The following is a 17,690-nucleotide window of genomic DNA, read 5'->3' as shown; positions in this document are numbered from 1 at the left end:
GATTACTGATTCAGACTCGACTTGTTACAGGTCTATTCAGATTTTCTATTTTGTCTTGAGCCAGTTTTGGCAGTTTGTGTGTTTCTAGGAATTAATCCATTTCATCTAAATTATCTAATTTGTTGGCATGCAGTTGTTTGTATTATTCTCTTTTAATCCTTATTACTTCTGTAAGGTCAGTAGTAATGGTCCCACTTTCATGCCCAATTTTAGTAATTTGAGTCTTCTCTCTTTTTCTTGGTCAGTCTAACTAAAGGTTTGTCAATTTTGTGAGTGTTTTCAAAGAATGAACTTTTGGTTTCATTGGTTCTATTATTTTTCTATTCTCTATTTCATTTCTCTCCACCCTAGTCTTTATTATTTCTTTCCTTCTGCTTACTTTGGATTTAGTTTCCTTTTTCTAGTTTCTTAAAGTAAAGGATTAGGTTACCAATTTGGGATTTTTCTTTTTCAACGTAGATGTTTACAGCTGCAAATTTCCCTTCAAGCACTGTTTTGTATGCATCCCTTAAGTATTGGTATGCTGTGTTTTCATATTCATTCATCTCAGAATATTTTCTAATTTCCTTTACAATTTCTTCTTTGAACCCTTGATTATTTGAGCGCATTGTTTCATTTCTACGTGTTTGTGAATCTTCCAGATTTCCTTAAGATACTTGGTATGTTTTTAATTTTTTAAATTTATTGAGACTCGTTTTGTGTCCTAACATATGGTCTGTCCTGGAGAATGTTCTACGTGCGCTTGGGCAGCATGGAAATTCTGCTGCCCTTGGGTGGAGTGTTCTGTCACTGTCTGTTATGTCTGGTTATACTGTTGTTCAAGTCGTCTTTTCCTTATCCGTGTTCTGTGTTGTTGTCCTAGCCATTATTGAAAGAGTATTGAAGTTTCCAACTATTATTGTCGAGCTGTCTATTTCTCCCTTCAAGTCTGTCAGTTTTTGTTTTTAGGTGTATATATGTTTATAATGGATTGACCCTTTTATCATTTTATAATGTCCTTTTTTGTCTCTCGTAACAATTTTGTCTTAAGATTTGTTTTGTCTTACGTTAGGATAACCACTATAGCTTTCTTTTGGTTACCGTTTACATGCAGTATCTTTTTCCATCCTTTCACTTTCAACCTATTTGTGTATTTGGTTCTAAAGTGACCGCATATGGATAGATTATTTTTAAAATCCATTCTGCCAATTTCTGCCTTTTCGTTGGAGAGGTTAATCCATTTCCCTTTAAAGTAATTACTGATAAGGAAGAACTGCCATTTTGCTCTTGGCTTTCTATATGTCATATCTTTTTTGTTCATTCATTCCTCTAATACTGTCTTTGTTTATAACTAATTTTCTTCTAGTGTACTGTTTTGATTCCCTTGTTTCTTTTTCTGTATATTTTTTCGTTTTTTCTTAGTGATTACTCTGGTGATTACAATTAACATCTTAATTTATAACAATCTAGTTTGGATTAATACCAACTTAATTTCAGTAATATAGAAAAACTTTTTTCAATATAGCTCCACCCTCTCTTGCTTTTATGTTGTTATTGTCACAAATTACATCTTTATACATTGTCTGCCCAGTGACATGGATTTATAATTATTGTTTTATGTAATTGCCTCTTAAATCTAATTGAAATAGAGGAGTTACTAACCAGAAATCCATTAATACTGACTTTCATACTTACCTCTTTAGTTATCTGTGCTGATGTTCATGTCTTCATATGGATTCAAGTTATTGTCTTGTCTTTTATTTCAGCCCGAAGAACTCCCTGTAGCATTTCTTGTAGGGCAGGTCTACTAGCAACAAACTCTGTTTTTCTTTATCTGACAATGTCTTAATTTTGCCAGTTTGTTTTTTTGAGGTGAAATTCGTATAAGAAACTGACCATTTTAAAGGGAGCAATTCAGTGGTATTTAGCACATTTACAAGGTTGTGCAACCACCACCTCTATCCAGTTCCAAAACATTTTCATCATCCCAAAATAAAACCCCACATCCTTAAGCAGTTATTTCCCGTTTGCTACTTTTCCAGCCCCTGTCAACCACCAGTCTGCTTTCTGTGTCTATGGATTTACCTATGCTGGATAGTTCATATAAATGGAATCATACAATGTGTTGCCTTTTGTGTCTGGTTTCTTTCACTTAACATAATGTTTTCAGGGTTCATCCACATTGTGGTAAGTACTGCCTTCCTTTTTAGCTACTAAGTAATATTCCACAGTATGTATATATCACAATTTGTTTATCTATTCAACCATTGATGGATGTTAAGTTGTTTCCATCTTTTGGCTGTTTGAATAGTGATGTTATGAATATTTATGTACAAGTATTTGCTTGAGTGCCTGTTTTCAGTTCTTTTGGGTATTTACAAAGGAGTGGAATTGCTGAGTCATGGTAATTCTTTGTTTAACATTTTGAGGAACAACTAAACCATTTTCCACAGCAGACCATTTTATGCCACCAATAGTGTTCAAGCATTCCATTTCTTCACGTCCTTGCCAACACTTGTTTTTTCATTTTTTCTTTTTTTAACATAGCCATCCCTGTTGGTGTCAAGTGGTATCTCGTTGTTTTGATTTCTATTTCCTAATGGCTAATGATGCTGAGCATCTTTTCACGTGCTTGTTGGCTGTTTGTATAATTTTGGAGAAATGTCTCTTCAGTTCCTTTGTCCATTTTTTAATTGGGTTGTCTTTTTGTTGTTGAGTTGTAAATTTTTCATATAGTCTTGATACTGGACACTTATCAGATACATGGTTTGCAAATATTTCCTCACTTTCTTAATGATATATTTTGTTGCACAAAAGTTTTTCATTTTCAGGGAGTCCTATTTATCTATTTTTTTCTTTTTCTTGCTCATATCTCTTTCGTTTTGAAGCATAGTATTGCTGGGTATGGATTCTTGGTTGACAGTCTTTTCCTGTCACCACTTTAAATATGTCATCCCACTGCCTTGGTTTCCATGGTTTCTGATGAGAAATACCTGTTATCTTCATTGAGGATCCTTTATATGGGGCAAGTTGCTTCTCTTGTGCTGCTTTCAGGATTCTTTCTTTGTGTTTGTTGTGTCGTGTCTAGGTGTGGATCTCTTTAACTTTGTCCTAGTTAGCATTCATTAAGCTTCTTGGATGTATAGGTTGATCTCTTTCATCAAATTTGAGAGTTTCAGCCATTATTTCTTCAAATATTCTTTCTGCCCTTTCTTTCCTCTTATCCTAAAACTCCTATTATGTATATGTTGATACACTTGATGGTATCCCACAAGTCTTTTAGATTTTCTTCATTTTTCTTCATTTTTTTGCTCTTTCTGTTCCTCACACTGGATAATCTCAATTGACCTATCTTAACATTTGCTAATTCTTTCTTCTTCCTGCTCACATCATTTAACTCTTTTGGGTAATTTTTCATTTCTGTTATAGTGCTTTTCAACTCCAGAGTTTGTTTGGTTCTTTTTTTTTTTTAAAGATTTTATTTTTTCCTTATTCTCCCCAAAGCTCCCTGGTACATAGTTGTATATTCTTCGTTGTGGGTCCTTCTATTGTGGCATGTGGGACGCTGCCTCAGTGTGGTTTGATGAGCAGTGTCATGTCCGTGCCCAGGATTCGAACCAACGAAACACTGGGTGGCCTGCAGCGGAGCGCGCGAACTTAACCACTCGGCCATGGGGCCAGCCCCTCTATTTGGTTCTTTTTTATAATATCTGTCTTTTTATTGATATCCTCTATTTTCATTTTCATTGTCTGGGCTTCTTTAGGGACAGTTTCTAGCGGTTTTTTTCATATGTATGAGCCATACTTCCTTGTTTTTTGCATGCCTTATAATTTTTTGTTGATAACTGGGCATTTTGAATATTATAATATGACAACTCAAGAGATCATGTTCTCCCCCTCCCCAGGATCTGTCGTTGCTGTTTATTTTAGTGGTGGTTGTTTAGTGACTCTTGAACTAATATTGTAAAGTCTGCAATCTTTGTCATGTGTGGCCACTGAAGTCTCTGTTACGTTAGCTTAGTGGTCAGCTAGTGATTAGACAGAGATTTCCTTAGATGCCTAGAACAAAAAAAATCCGAAAAACTTCCCAGTTTTTGCGGATTGGCTCTGTGTGTGTGTTGGGGCATGCTTTCAATACTAAACCAGGCAGTTTACAACCTGTCTTGGTCTTCTTGTTCTGCTTGCACAGAGCCTGAAGGTCAGCCAGAAGTGAAAGCTTAGGGCCTTCTCAGTTCTTTCTTGAATGTGTGCACAGCTCTGAGGAAGTGTGTGGGCTTCCAGATCTCTAGGAATATGTGGGAGCTTTTAAAAGCCCTTACTCCCCATATCCCGTATTATGCCATTCCTCAGCCTTTTTTTTTTTTTTTTTAAGATTTTTCTTTATTCTTTCTTTTTCTCACCAAAGCCCCCTGGTACATAGTTGTATATTTTTAGTTGTGGGTCCTTCTAGTTGTGCCCCCAGCCTTTCTTCCCAGGCCTTTTGGTTAGGCTGTTGTTTGCCTCAGCTGCTATCCATTGTCCCAGGCAAAGGCAACTAATACATGTACCTGTGAATGTTTTTTGACAGATACTCCCAGGTAGCCACCTCAGCACTGGGAGGGTTCCAAGTTAAGTGAGAATAAAGTTAAAAGCTTTGAGCCAGTCATTCAGTGATGCGTCAGACAGATCAAAACTAACAACCATGATTCTCTGTGAATGAGGTTGCTTCTGCTCCCTGCAGTAGCAGTACATGTATCAGAAATTCAGGCTGTTATCTTCAAGCCACCATTGAGCTTGGGGGTGGGTTGTTGTGGGGGGACCAGCTTAAGCTAAAACACCACAAAACTTTGTTTTCTTACTGAGATTCAGCTGGTTTTTCTCGTTAAGCGTTTCCCTGGTTGCTACAACTTTTGGTTAATTTCCAGAATACCAAGAAAGTGGATTCTAACAGTTTTTGACAAATGTGTTCATTGCTTTTATGTTGGGATGTACTTTTGGTGTTTTTTACTCCGTCTTTTTTGCTGACATCATCTTGTGTTTATATGGTCCCATAGATTCTGATTCTGGATCAGACTCTGATTCTGACCAAGAGAACGTTGCTTCTGGGAGTAATGCCTCTGGAAGTGAAAGTGATCAAGATGAAAGAGGTGATTCAGGAAAACCAAGTAATAAGGAACTGTTTGGAGATGACAGTGAGGATGAGGGAGCTTCTCATCATAGTGGGAGTGATAATCACTCTGAAAGATCGGATAATAGATCAGAAGCTTCTGAGCGTTCTGACCATGAAGACAATGACCCCTCAGATGTAGATCAGCACAGTGGATCAGAAGCCCATAATGACGATGAAGATGAAGGTCATAGATCAGATGGAGGGAGCCATCACTCAGAAGCAGAAGGCTCTGAAAAAGCACATTCAGATGATGAAAAATGGGGCAGAGAAGATAAAAGTGACCAGTCAGATGATGAAAAGATACAAAATTCTGATGATGAAGAGAGGGCACAAGGATCTGATGAAGATAAGCTGCAGAATTCTGATGATGATGAGAAAATGCAGAACACAGATGATGAGGAGAGGCCTCAGCTGTCAGATGATGAGAGGCAACAACTGTCTGAGGAGGAGAAGGCTAATTCTGATGAAGAACGGCCAGCAGCTTCTGATAATGATGATGAGAAGCAGAATTCTGATGATGAAGAACGGCCGCAGTTGTCTGATGAGGAGAAAATGCAAAATTCTGATGATGAAAGGCCACAGGCCTCGGATGAAGAACGCAGGCCTTCAGATGATGAAGAGGAACAGGACCATAAGTCAGGTAATACGTTTATGAGAACCAAAATGGTTTAGTAGAAGCATCCAGATACAGCAGTGGCCCATTCATTTTTTCTTTTTTACATTCCCATCTTTAGTACCCTGTTTTTTTTCTTCTGTCCCTTCATTTCAACCTTTTCTAACTCTATGCATTTTGCTTTTTAAAAATTTTCCTATTCCATTTATTATTTCTATCTATTCCCCTTCCATTTATTAATTGATGATAGATCAGGAAGAAAAAAATTTGAAGAGGACAGTCCCAAAAACAGATGTATGGTGCTAAGGCAGCTAGATAATGAATAGAGTTGGTTCCATTTCTGTGGGTAACTGAAGAGCATGCCTCAGGAGAGAATAGATTTGCCTGGGGGAAAAATACCATTGAAATGTGGTAACTGTTCTGAGGTGTGAACACCATGTTTAGCTCAGTTTTTTGAGATCCAAAATTTGATCATCCAGAGGTAATCAGGCTCCAAGGAGTTTACTCAAACTAATCAATTTCACAAGAAACTAATTTATAAAAATCGAATTGCAAATTTGTTCCTTTGAAGAGGATCAGTTATATCTCTTTTATCATTGTATGCTTCCCCCTGGGGAAAATCTACATTGGATGCCAAATTATAATAATCTGGAGGTTGCCTGGGAAGCATAACATCCAGTAAATGAAAACATGGCTGGCTGATCTCAGCTGTGATAGCTTGACGCGTGCGTCCTTATCCTAGGGAGATGTGCTTGGGTCAGAATACTCATTCCCTAAAGTTAACACATTCTTTACGTAGAATATTAAAAAAATTTAGAGATGTTGTTTCTTTGTGTTATATAAAAGTCATCTTGATTAGGTTGGAAGTCTTCCTGAAGTAATATCTGTATGGCTTCATTTCTATAGGTGGGTGATTGTAATTACCTGTTGATCCTGTCTTCTTAGAGAGCTTAAATACGGGAGGAGGGAGTCTTTTCCCTGTAATCCATACCTCACACGATAGCATTCAAGACCACATTTTGGCATTATTTAGGAGAGGAGGTCAGAAAATTTTCAGAGATGGGTATAGGTCTGTATAGACTGTAGGACTGCAGTGGGAATTCCATAACTAGTTCTGGGTAGACTCATTTGTGCTGTTACCAGAATCAGTAAGGCTCATGCACTACGTCCCAAATACTAGCAGACTAACATAAGACCAGGGTCATAGTGGGGAATCTTGTAGCTGGTCATCCTGCTTAACCCTTAACTAGTTCTACAGTGGTTTAATTGATTATCTTGAAGTTTACCATTAGGTAAACAATTGTCCTCTCCAGAAATAATGATATGTTTGTCTCTTCATTCTATTTTTACCTCTTTTTTTCTTCTGTAATGAGTAATATATAAATTTAATCATAAATTTCAGTATTACTTTTCTCATTCTACCAAGTTTTTCTGCTTACAAAACCCAGTGTTCCTTTTATTAATTTTATTTTTAAGTTAACTGCGGTAAGTTGATTTTTGTGTGTGTATGTACGGTTCTATTAATATTAACGCCTGTATAGATTTGTGTAACCACCACCACAGTCAGGATACAGCACAGTTCCGTCACCCTAGCACACTCGCTCGTACTATCCCTCTTGTGGTCACACCCTTCCCCCACCCCTGACTACTTCTCATCTGTCACTAAAGTTTTTTCTTTTCGAGAACATCATCATATAAATGGAATCGTACAGTATGTAGCCTTTTTTCTTTCACTTTAGTCTTCTTTCACTTAGCATAATGCATTTGAGATTCATCCGAATTGTTACATGTATCAGTAGTTGATTCTTATTTATTCCTGAGTAGTTTTCCATTGTGTGGGTGTACCCAGTTTGTTTATCTCCAGCGTTGCTTTTAAAACACAAAATTCAGAGTTGTGGTGTGACTGTGATCGTGCAGAACCTCTAATTCTGCTCTTACAGAATCTGCAAGAGGCAGTGATAGCGAAGATGAAGTTTTACGAATGAAACGCAAGAATGCAATTGCATCTGATTCAGAAGCGGATAGTGACACTGAGGTACCAAAAGGTACTCCAATTACTTCTTTTGTAATTTCCATCCCTCTTTCTGTCTTTAACTGTAGTGCGTTTCTCACCTGGGTGTTTACTCCAGACTGTAAGACCCACAGAAAAGAGTGGGGATACACTTAGTATACACAGGGAAATTGTACAGATATGAGAAACTCTCATGCTTAATCAGTTGAGGAAGAGCCTGCTTCCTCATTTATAGTTAAGAGTGAATCTGTTGTTAGGGTGCAGAGGCTCTGGTTGAAGTGGAGGTGGCAATGTCCATTCTTCAGTTTGAATGATGACAGTTCCAGGGCAGCTTGTTCTTAAGTCCTTAATAGGTTAATATCAGATGAAGAACTTGATTCTTTGAGCTGTGGGTTAGATGAAGAGTTCATAAAAACCCAGTGTTGGGGCTGGCCTGGTGGCGTCGTGGTTAAGTTCACTGCTCCACTTCCGTGGCCGGGGGTTCGCAGGTTTGGATCCCAGGTGCGGATCCCAGGTGCAGACCTACACGCCGCTCCTCAAGCTGTCCACTTGGTGGTATCCTACATACAAAATAGAGGAAGATTGGCACAGATGTTAGCTCAGGGACAATCTTCCTCATCAACACACACATACACACACAAACAAAAAAACCCGTGATTAGGTAAGATGGGTTTGTCTTAAGGCCAAAAGATCTACCTATTCATCTCTCTCTGTGACAATGTTTCAAATGGCAAATTACTATACAATAAGGATGTTAGTATAAAGATTACAGCAAGCATAATTTTGATAGTTTGATTGTACACATCCATTATTGTGCTGCATGTAATTAGGCATTAACATTAAATAGCTTATATAAAGTATCATAAGTAATGTTATACCTAAAGCAAATTTTTAGAGGGTCAACTAGAGAGAAAAGGAGAGAGCTGGACAGAACAGCAAGCTCTGGGATTTACTGAAAGATCATTACATCTATAGCTAGTAGTTATGTGCATAGACTTTTGGAAAAAAAAAAAGGTGACCCAAGTTAGAGTCTTTGTGGCTCCATTTTCCAACTATATAATCTTGGTCAAATTAATTATTACACTTCAATTTTTGATCTGTTAAAGGGAGATAATGATGCTAACCATCCTCTAGAGTTGTGAGAATTAGATATGGTTATTCTTTGATTTTGTTCACAGTTCTTTATTGAGAACATTCTGTGTGCTAGCACTCTTGAGGCACTGGGAATGTAGCAGTGATCAAAGCAGATCAACACCCCTCTACCTTGTAGAGCTCACATTCTGGTGGGGTCGAGGTAGGATAGGGAGACTGACAGTAACACAGTAAGTAAGTTAAGTATTTAGTATGTTGGATGGTGATAAGAACTAAGAAGAAAATAAATCAAGAAGGGACATGAGAGTGTTGGTGGGTGGGGTTGTAGTTTTGGTAATTTTATCATATAGATGCACTTTTAATACCCTGACTTCCTTGCCTCCTTCTCTTTTTTTTTTAATTAAGACTATTTTTTTAGAGTAGTTTAAGGTTCACAGCAAATTGAGAGGAAGGTACAGAGGTTTCCTATGTATCCCCTACCCCCACCACACATGCACAGCCTCCCCCATTATCAACATCCCCCAACAGAGTGGTACATTTGTTAGAATTGATGACCCTACATTGACACATCATAATCACCCAAAGTTCATAGTTTACCCTACAGTTCACGCTTGGTGGTGTATGTTCTGTGGGTTTGGACAAATGTATAATGATGTATAACCATCATTATGGTATCATACAGAGTAGTTTCACTGCCCTAAAAATCCCCTGTGCTCTGCCTGTTTGTCCCTCCCTCCCCTTTAACCTCTGGCAACCACTGATCTTTTTACTGTTTCCATAGTTTTGCCTTTTTCAGAATGTCATACAGTGGGAATCATGTAGTATGTCACCTTTTCAGATTAGTTTCTTTCACTTGGTAATACGCATTTCAGTTTCCTCCATGTTTTTTCATTGCTTGACAGTTCATTTCGTTTTAGCACTGAATAATATTCCATTGTCTAAATGTACCAGTTTATCCATTCATCTACTGAAGGACATCTTGATTGCTTCCAAGTTTTGGCCATTATGAATAAAACTGCTACAGACATCCATGTGCAGGTTTTTGTGTGCACATAAGTTTGCAACTCCTTTGGGTAGATACCAAGGAGTGCAGTTGCTGGAGTGTCTGGTAAGAGTATGTTTAGTTTTGTAAGAAACCACCAAACTGTCTTCAAAGTGGCTGTATCATTTTGTGTTCTCACCAGCAATGAATGAGAATTCCTATTGCTCCACATTTTTGCCAGACTTTCGTGTTGTCAGAGTCTGGATTTCAGCCATTCTAATAGGTTGCCTCTTCTTTTTCAGTGATCTGTCCTCCACCTTGTTTCAGTAACTCACTCTCATAGTTTTATCCTAGACCATGTCACCAATAATTGTAACTCTTCTGTAATCTCAATTTTACGTAGTCCACTTTCTGACCACCCCCCTGTCTTTCTGTTCTCCCCCTCAACTCCCCCACCTTGGTTTATCAGTTTATTACAGATTATTATGGTTGTTGCGTTGCCTGTATTGAGGTGAAGTTCTGCCTGAGAGGAGGGGGCTGGGTGGACATGGACCTGTAATTTTAAAACTTGGGGGACTGTGTAGAGAATAGGCCTGTACGGGGGGCGTGTGTCCCGCGTTTGAGTGTCTAGACTGTAGGAGGACATTTGGGCTCCTGGGAATAAAGGAGAATGGAAGAACAAGGATGCCGAAAGTGGAGGGAGAAAGAAGTACCTTCTGTGCAGCTCTGCCTTTCACTGGGTTTGTCCCTTCCCTCGCCATAGACACACTAGTCAGATCTTTGAGAGCCAGGCTCAGAACTGTGTCTGGGTGGTTTCCTGGTGCCGGTCTAGAAACTTGGGGACTATGTTGAAGTGATGACTTTGAAGAACCTGTTATAGGTATTAATACAGTGCATTTTTCCTCCTATGTTGAAGATAACAGTGGAACCATGGATCTATTTGGAGGTGCAGATGATATATCTTCAGGGAGTGATGGAGAAGATAAACCACCTACTCCAGGGCAGCCTGTTGTAAGTAAAATCACCAATGTGAACTGGGCCCTTATTCAAGGCTAAGTAAAAAGTTTCTGAGATTCAGGGTCTCTCTCTTATGCTGAGAAGAGGAAGTTGATAAGTGAATTGCAGTATGAAAATACAATGAACAGATGACTTTCTCAGTTATGTAGTGGACTCTTGGTTATGAGGGAGAGTAGAAATAACTGCCCTGGCACCACCATGCCATGGAATACTACTCTGCAATAAAAAGGATGAGCTATTGATACACACAACAAGTTGGATAAAGTTCCAGGGGCTTATGCTGAGTGAGAAAGAGCCAATACTAAAGGTTACATACTGTACAATTCCCCTTATATAACGTTCTTGAAATGGCAAAATTATTTTTTGTGCCAAGAAGTGTGTGCTGCTAATAATCTTCTCTGATTTTAATTGATAGAGTGACTTTATATATTGAAGTGTTGCTTAATTTCACACTTCTGTTGGTGAATATGTGGAAGATAGATTTATCACAAAATCTTATTTTCTTATATTGATGCTTCCAAACTTATCTTGTTTCCTATGAGGGTTTTTGGGAGCTGGGTGGGGAGGAGTGGGGACTGAGGGCTGCTTTAGTCCTGAAGTGGCGTCTCAGTATGCTTCTTGCCTACCTAAGTATGGAAGTTGAGCTAGACCATTTCTAAGGTCCTGTGAAGCTCTAAAATTCCATGATTCTTTTCTAGGATGAAAATGGGTTGCCTCAGGACCAACAGGAGGAGGAGCCAATTCCTGAGACCAGAATAGAAGTAGAAATACCCAAAGTAAACACTGATTTAGGAAACGACTTGTATTTTGTTAAACTGCCCAACTTTCTCAGTGTGGAGCCCAGGTAAGGGGATCAGTTAAAAGTGTTTCTAGATGTTGGTTAGAAATATGTTGAGTATTGGTATTTGTCTTATTTTACATGAGTTGACTAATCACAAAGTAAAAACCTGGTCATGTATCTCTGAAAGAATAAATCAAGCATATCCTGTGATAGAAAAAAGTATGGACTATTGGTAACGGAGACTTTGAATGCTTATAATTGTTTTTAGCAGTTTAATACTTTCTTATGAATTAACAGACATCGTAAGTCTGGGTATTTTTGACTATTGCAGCCCTGAAAAAGCTGAAATTGAGTATGGTGAAGTTTGCTAGAGAAACTGCGAATGTCCACTGTAGCAGCCGTTGTGGATCTAGAAAAGCTGATGGTTTGGGACAGTTAAATAGTATTGATGAGTATTATTTGCTAAGAATTGTGAAAGCTCTTGTGCAGTTTAAATTTTTTCCCCGAAGCAAAATGAGCTGGAAAGCTAGAGCTTGTGTGGCTTATTAGTTGGAAGACTTACATAAGAATAAAGAATATTTTGAATATTTAACTTTGCTTGCACTTTATTTCAAGTGATATGTATAAACCCCAAATTTCAAGAAGGTAGAGTAATTTGAATACTTCCTTGAAGTTGAACATGAAGATATTTGACCATTATGATTTTTAATTATGATTTTCTAATATAATGGTGTGTATTAATAGAGATGCTATTACATGACAGTAATACTATTCCTTACAAAATATGATTAATAGTTTATTTTAAAAACAATTTGTAGACCTTTTGATCCTCAGTATTATGAAGATGAATTTGAAGATGAAGAAATGCTGGATGAAGAAGGTCGAACCAGGCTAAAATTAAAGGTACCATTCCATATTTCCTTCCTTTCTTTCATAAGATAAAACCTGGGGATACCAACTTGAGACTTGAGCTTTTGAAAATGATTTTTTATGTTTCCTGTTTTATCAACAAATGAATTGTCTGCCTTTTCAGAATATTTTAAGGAAGAAAATATGTAGCTTTTCTCTGTAAAAATGTCAAGTTTTCGATCACTTTTTTCACTGTTACACTTTTTGATGTTTTCAAAAAGTGATTAGCTACTTCCTTCAGAATAGGTAATGCTGTGATTTGCTGTTTAGAACAACTGCCTCCATATTTACTGTGGGTTAAGTTCTAGCAACTTCCTTCAAGAGGAAGTTCCTCAGGCTCTCTGATCTATTGATAAGCAAGTTACATACAAAAGGAGAATTTATTGCGGGTGCCTAACACTTCACTCTGTGGCTCTCTTTGTACTCTTCCATTGCTTTTGTTGACCGTTAGGAGAGAGTTATTTACTCAGTTCCTAGTAATGCATTAGCAGGTATCAGTATATCTGTTACATTTTCAGACCATGTAATACTAGGCTCTAGTGTAGGCATCAAAGTTTAGAAATAAATATCTTACTCTAAAACCTTGTTGCTTAGAGTACAAAATGTTGATGTATGACAGACTGCTGTCTTTTAAACCCTTGCTGTGTGGTGGAAGATAACCCTGGATTCTTTGTTTCTAGAGTGATGTTCTTGAGACTAAGCTGACCATTCTGACCGTTCTTAAAGGTGGCGTAATTAATTCTTTAGTGAACAATGAACCAGATACAGTTTAGGTGCCTCTGTGAGGTCCTCTGTCTTTAGAAGTGCTTTAATGTGTCTTTCATCCCTGTAGGGTAAGACCTAGCAGTGCATCCTGTCATAGCATCATTATTATTTGAATCACCTTATATAATAGAAAGCATTTTTCAAAATGGCTTCTCAGTTAATAATGGCCCATATGTTTTTGCCTGTGTTTGTTTAGGTAACCTATTTTGTATGAGAGGGATGGCAGGAATAGTGACAGATTGTTTTGTTTCCTTTATTAAGTGATATTTTAAACATACACAAATACAATGAGAACCGTATAATAAACTCTCATGTACCCATTTCTCACTTCGATAGTTGTCAAGTTGGACAGTCTTGTTTCATCTATATTCCGCACCCCATCTTACCCAGACTATTTTGAAGGAACTCTCAGATGTGACATCATATTTATTAATTCATGAATATTATTGAGTTCTTTAATCAGCTGGCTTCATAATTGTTCGTTTGTTTAAGGAGGCATAAAGAAGAAAAAGGGAAAAACTAGAAGGGAACCATTGGGACCCAATTGCAAAGACCGTTGCAGCTAACAGTAGAAATCTCAGTGGGAACGGGAGTAGCTGCTTTTGGGATTGATGGTGGAAGACGAGGCATAGGGAAGCAGGGCCTTAGATCTGTCAGTTTTCAAAATGTTTGCTTCTCTTTGTTGCCATCTTAATTCACATTCTCTTTATCCTTGTGAGGGTCTCCCTTTTTAATTCTTCTGTGTCGTTTTAGTGGGTTTCCAGGATGCAGCAGTGATAAACTACATGCATTTAGTGTGCTATATTTTCCCAGAAGTCCCATTGAGTTTTTAGTTTCAATGACAGTAGTTTTCATTTTAGGAAGCTCTTAAATGGTTTCCAAGTCTGCCTGGTGTTTCCCCCTCATGCAGTTAAAATAAAGGTAGGCTCTCAACCTGCTCTGGCCTGGGGTTTTCATTTTCATAGAGTGCCTTTTTTTCTTTACTCATGTGTGGGGAGCTTCCCTGGCTCCTTAGGCCAGTAGGCAGAGTTTTTGGTTCCACATTTATAGAGTTTTTAGCTCTGTGAGAGAACTCGCTGTATATAGGGCGTCTCAGTTCTAAATTGCTACCTCAAATGGCCTCAAGCATTATCTCCTGTCCTCGTAGCTCTTACTGTGTCTTAAAACATCAGGACTACCACAGGTTTAGCATCTGCTCAAATGCGTTGGCACTTAACTCCCTCTGTGATTCCAGCACTAGGAGTTCAGAAATTCACTTAAGCATATTTTTTTCCTGTTGTTAATTTATCCAACATCTCTAGATAATTAAAACAAGAGAGTTTCAATGTTGTCTGTTTTTCTCTCACTACCTGTGCATGCTTATTCTATGATTATGTGTCTCATGAGGAGAAAAGAAGCATGAACTACAGTGTTCTAAGGCACTTGTGTTTTAACACAGGTAGAAAATACTATAAGATGGAGGATACGCCGGGACGAAGAAGGCAATGAAATTAAAGAAAGCAATGCTCGGATAGTCAAGTGGTCAGATGGAAGGTGAGCCCAGAATGCCTGCAGAGTACTGAACTACCCAGGATGTGGTTGGGAGGGATCGAGTTTTGGAATAAGACCTTATTTGGGGGAGGCCTCTTATCAGAGAATTTCCATTGCTTAGTCCCTGGCATTGCATAGAAAACCTGAGAGGAGTAAACAGATAGTTGAGGGTCATACAGACTCGTGGAAGACGTTAAAAGTAGGCCGAAAATGTGGTCATCCTCTTCGGCTACAGCATAGTAGTTTGGAAAAGTTAGACCAGCTCCCCCGCATTGCGTGCTGCTGACTGTAAGTTGACATGTTAGAAAAACTGCCTTTCACTGGGAAAGTGGTTGAGGCTGAGTAAATGTCGCAGCGTTTTACCTGTAAGCTTACTTTACTCCTAAACGTAAACATACAGCATATTTTACTTCTATATAGGTCATTTTTCACACTGCCATCTTTGTTTTTTTCTTTCCTTCTGAGTTCTCTGTGAGGGGAGAAAGCAGCAGTTGAATCATGTTTTAAGCGATGTAAAATGGTGAGATGAAAGCTTTGCGAGTTTACTGTGTGAAGTGTTCCTTCTTTTCAGCATGTCTCTGCATTTAGGCAATGAAGTGTTTGATGTTTACAAAGCTCCGCTGCAGGGCGATCACAACCATCTTTTCATAAGACAGGGCACTGGGCTACAGGGACAGGCCGTCTTCAAAACCAAACTCACATTCAGGTAACTCTTCTTATCAACATACTGTTTGTTACAATAAAAGCAGCAAAATATAGATGTTGTCCAAAATGCCTGATTCCTGATTGCTGTAACCTCATGGTACAGTTCGCCAAAGAGCAGGGCCTGGTTCTCAGCTCTGAAGCTTCAAAGGCTATTTTGTCAAGTGCATTGAAACGTGCTGTTTCACAGGGAACCGGGTCACGCTAACTAGACTTACAGGAGACTGTTATGTAAACCAGAATGTCAGTGTATTAGTTGCAGTGATTACTATTAAGTAGCAAGAGGCCTAGAATGCTTGCTGGTCAGTGTGTCCTTTCTTTTTAGTAAAATTGATCTGGGAGACTAACTGATAACTGGAGGTTGTTGGTGTGCATGCAGTTAGGAAAGGCAGTGAGTTGGTGGGTGTGAAGGCTGTGGTCATCCTGTTTCTGGACCTGCTGCATCCAGCACCACTCCAGGGATGTGAATACTCAGGGCAGCTGGCAAGAGCTCCCCTTCTCTAGACCGTGTAGGCACTACACTGAAATGTTTGTATTTCTCTTTTCTTGATTCTAAGCAGACTGTCCTCCTTGAGTAATGCTTAACTTAGAGAGGGCACAATACTCTTGGTTATAACGTAGCTTTTGGAGAATCATAATGGTCAGAAGTGTAGGCTTTGGAATCACGTAGACCTGTATTTGAGTCCCGTTTCCACTTGTATGACCTTATGCAACTTTCTCAACATCTCTTTGCCTCAGTTTCCTAATGTATAAAATGCACCAGTTGTCTCATAGAGTAGCTGTGAAGTCGCAGAGCATATCAAACACAAAGCACAGTGCTTGGCACTCAGTATTCAATGAATGCTCCTGGAACCTATCCATTTGCTGCTTCTAGAAGGTGATTGTGCTTTGTAAAGCCTTTTTTACTCCACTTTCCATTTTTCACTTTACTCCTAAGATAAGAATATTTCAGTGAGGGGCCAGCCCAGTGGCATAGTGGTTAAAGCCACACTCTGCTTCTGTGGCCCAGGCTTCGCAGGTTTGGATCCCGGGCGTGGACCTACACACTGCTCATCAAACCATGCTGTGGCGGCATCCCACATACAAAAAAAATAGAGGAAGATTGGCATAGATGTTAGCTCGGGGACAATCCTCACCAAAAAATAAATAAATAATATCAGTGGGCCACAGAATGAAGAAAGTTCAGAATCCCCCACCTAGTAAATTCAGTGTAGTGTCCCTGCCTATTTTTTCTAGAGAATAGGAAATGATCACTGGCCTCTTGTTTTTGTGATGTTGATATGACTGGCTCACAGATGTGTCTGATAAACAGTGAGACATTTTTGTTCATTTCCGGCAGACCTCACTCTACAGACAGTGCCACGCATAGAAAGATGACCCTGTCACTTGCAGATAGATGTTCAAAGACACAGAAGATTAGAATCTTACCAATGGCCGGTCGTGATCCTGAATGCCAGCGCACAGAAATGATTAAGGTATGTTGGCAAAGCTTTATCCTGCGATTTTTGGTATATTAAGAAGAGTGTTTCCCAAAAGGTTTATTCGTCATCTCTTAATGACCCACCTTTTCTCCTTCCAGCTGGCATAAAGAGAATGAAGCTGCATTGCTTTCCTCATCTTTTGCAAAACAAAGTGATACTACAGTTGTCTTAAGGCAGACACAAAGGCTCAGGTTCTCTCCCACCAGGTCCTGAAAGTTCACCGACAAACTGGTGACTGAAAGAATCTGAGCTTTCACAGATAATCCCAAAGATGATTAAATCACCTGTGTCTGGCTTAGAATCCATGTCGAAAATCAGTGGAAATGCTAGAGATTTAGTCTGAAATAACGTGAAAATAGATCAGGAGTTTGATGGGAGACTGCGTAAATGAGAATTGGGCAGAGTAGCTTGTGGTCTTTTAAGGTCAGTTTTCTCACGTTCTGCCTGGTAGGTTTTCAAATTTGACACCACTGTCAGGCACAAATTCAATTCTGGGGCATTGTCCCTAAATGATGGAGTGTGTGCTTGTATCGATACCATTGGCCTTTTGTGCCGCACTTGCTGGGAGAAGCTCAATGCAGTGGTATTGTCTCCTTCCCTCTCCTCTCCGTCCTCTCTGATCCCTGCTAGATCTTGGCACTTCTCTGTCTGCTTTGCGTGTTTTCCTTCCTTAGTGCGT

The 17,690-nt window shown here is 38.9% G+C and overlaps 1 protein-coding gene across 1 annotated transcript in view; it reads left to right on the top strand.

The window, feature by feature from the left end:
• LOC124236306 (RNA polymerase-associated protein LEO1) overlaps positions 1–17,690 on the top strand; it is a 33,392-nt gene that overhangs the window by 2,721 nt on the left and 12,981 nt on the right. The window contains exons 2-9 of the mRNA XM_046655185.1: positions 5,013–5,768; positions 7,682–7,786; positions 10,743–10,837; positions 11,542–11,687; positions 12,443–12,527; positions 14,737–14,831; positions 15,400–15,534; positions 16,870–17,005. Of these exons, the coding sequence (XP_046511141.1) occupies positions 5,013–5,768; positions 7,682–7,786; positions 10,743–10,837; positions 11,542–11,687; positions 12,443–12,527; positions 14,737–14,831; positions 15,400–15,534; positions 16,870–17,005 (1,553 nt within the window). The remainder of the gene's footprint in view (positions 1–5,012; positions 5,769–7,681; positions 7,787–10,742; positions 10,838–11,541; positions 11,688–12,442; positions 12,528–14,736; positions 14,832–15,399; positions 15,535–16,869; positions 17,006–17,690) is intronic.

Source organism: Equus quagga, chromosome 2 (genome assembly GCF_021613505.1).
Source record: "Equus quagga isolate Etosha38 chromosome 2, UCLA_HA_Equagga_1.0, whole genome shotgun sequence".
Lineage (NCBI taxonomy): Eukaryota > Metazoa > Chordata > Mammalia > Perissodactyla > Equidae > Equus > Equus quagga.
The sequence above is the reverse complement of the archived record's forward strand: the minus strand, read 5'-3'. Positions and strand labels throughout refer to the sequence as shown.